Source organism: Penaeus monodon, chromosome 31, assembly GCF_015228065.2.
Source record: "Penaeus monodon isolate SGIC_2016 chromosome 31, NSTDA_Pmon_1, whole genome shotgun sequence".
NCBI classification, from domain to species: Eukaryota; Metazoa; Arthropoda; class Malacostraca; order Decapoda; family Penaeidae; genus Penaeus; species Penaeus monodon.
In genome coordinates this window covers 2,543,732-2,544,267 of record NC_051416.1, presented here as the reverse complement: position 1 = coordinate 2,544,267, position 536 = coordinate 2,543,732, and the positions used below count along the sequence as shown (strand labels likewise).

Below are 536 nucleotides of genomic sequence, written 5' to 3'. Positions count from 1 at the left end.
AGTGGTTGTCTTCATGCTTTCGAGTTATATTTATTTCATATTTTGTCCAAGTATTTTCAGGGATTAACCTCGTTAAATGTAATAGCAATAGAAATAAGTAAGATGTGTGAAGAGATAATATTCTCATTCAATTATCGTTATTAAGGATTAGATTAAAGTCATTTGAGACGAAGTAAAAATATATGATTCCTTCCAAATTGAACAAGGTCTGTAGGTCTTTCGATCTCATGTTTTTACAGAATATGCTTCAAACCGACCAAAAAAATCATCTTTATTAAGGGAGAGACCCCCCAGCTTTGCGTTGGTTCTATGGACTTCAACCTTTTTTCCCCTTGGTCTACAGAATGAGACCCTTTTCTCCTTTTGTAATATAAGATACAATTCCACAGATGCTGGCAGGTTCACTTCAGGAGGTGAGGTTCGAATGGCCGAAAGGTGAAGAGACAGAGACTGAAGAAGGAATGGTTGAAATCGACAGAAATATTCTGAAACCCAACGGCGTGTGTTACATTAATGGTACGTATTGAGTTCAGGTA

At 36.6% G+C, this 536-nt stretch overlaps 1 protein-coding gene across 1 annotated transcript in view; it reads left to right on the top strand.

Moving 5' to 3' along the window:
* LOC119592988 (cysteine dioxygenase type 1-like) overlaps positions 1 to 536 on the top strand; it is a gene marked incomplete at its 5' end in the record, with an annotated part of 24,978 nt that overhangs the window by 22,053 nt on the left and 2,389 nt on the right. Inside the window, 1 exon segment of the mRNA XM_037941872.1 lies at positions 390 to 516. Coding sequence (XP_037797800.1) covers positions 390 to 516 — 127 coding nt within the window.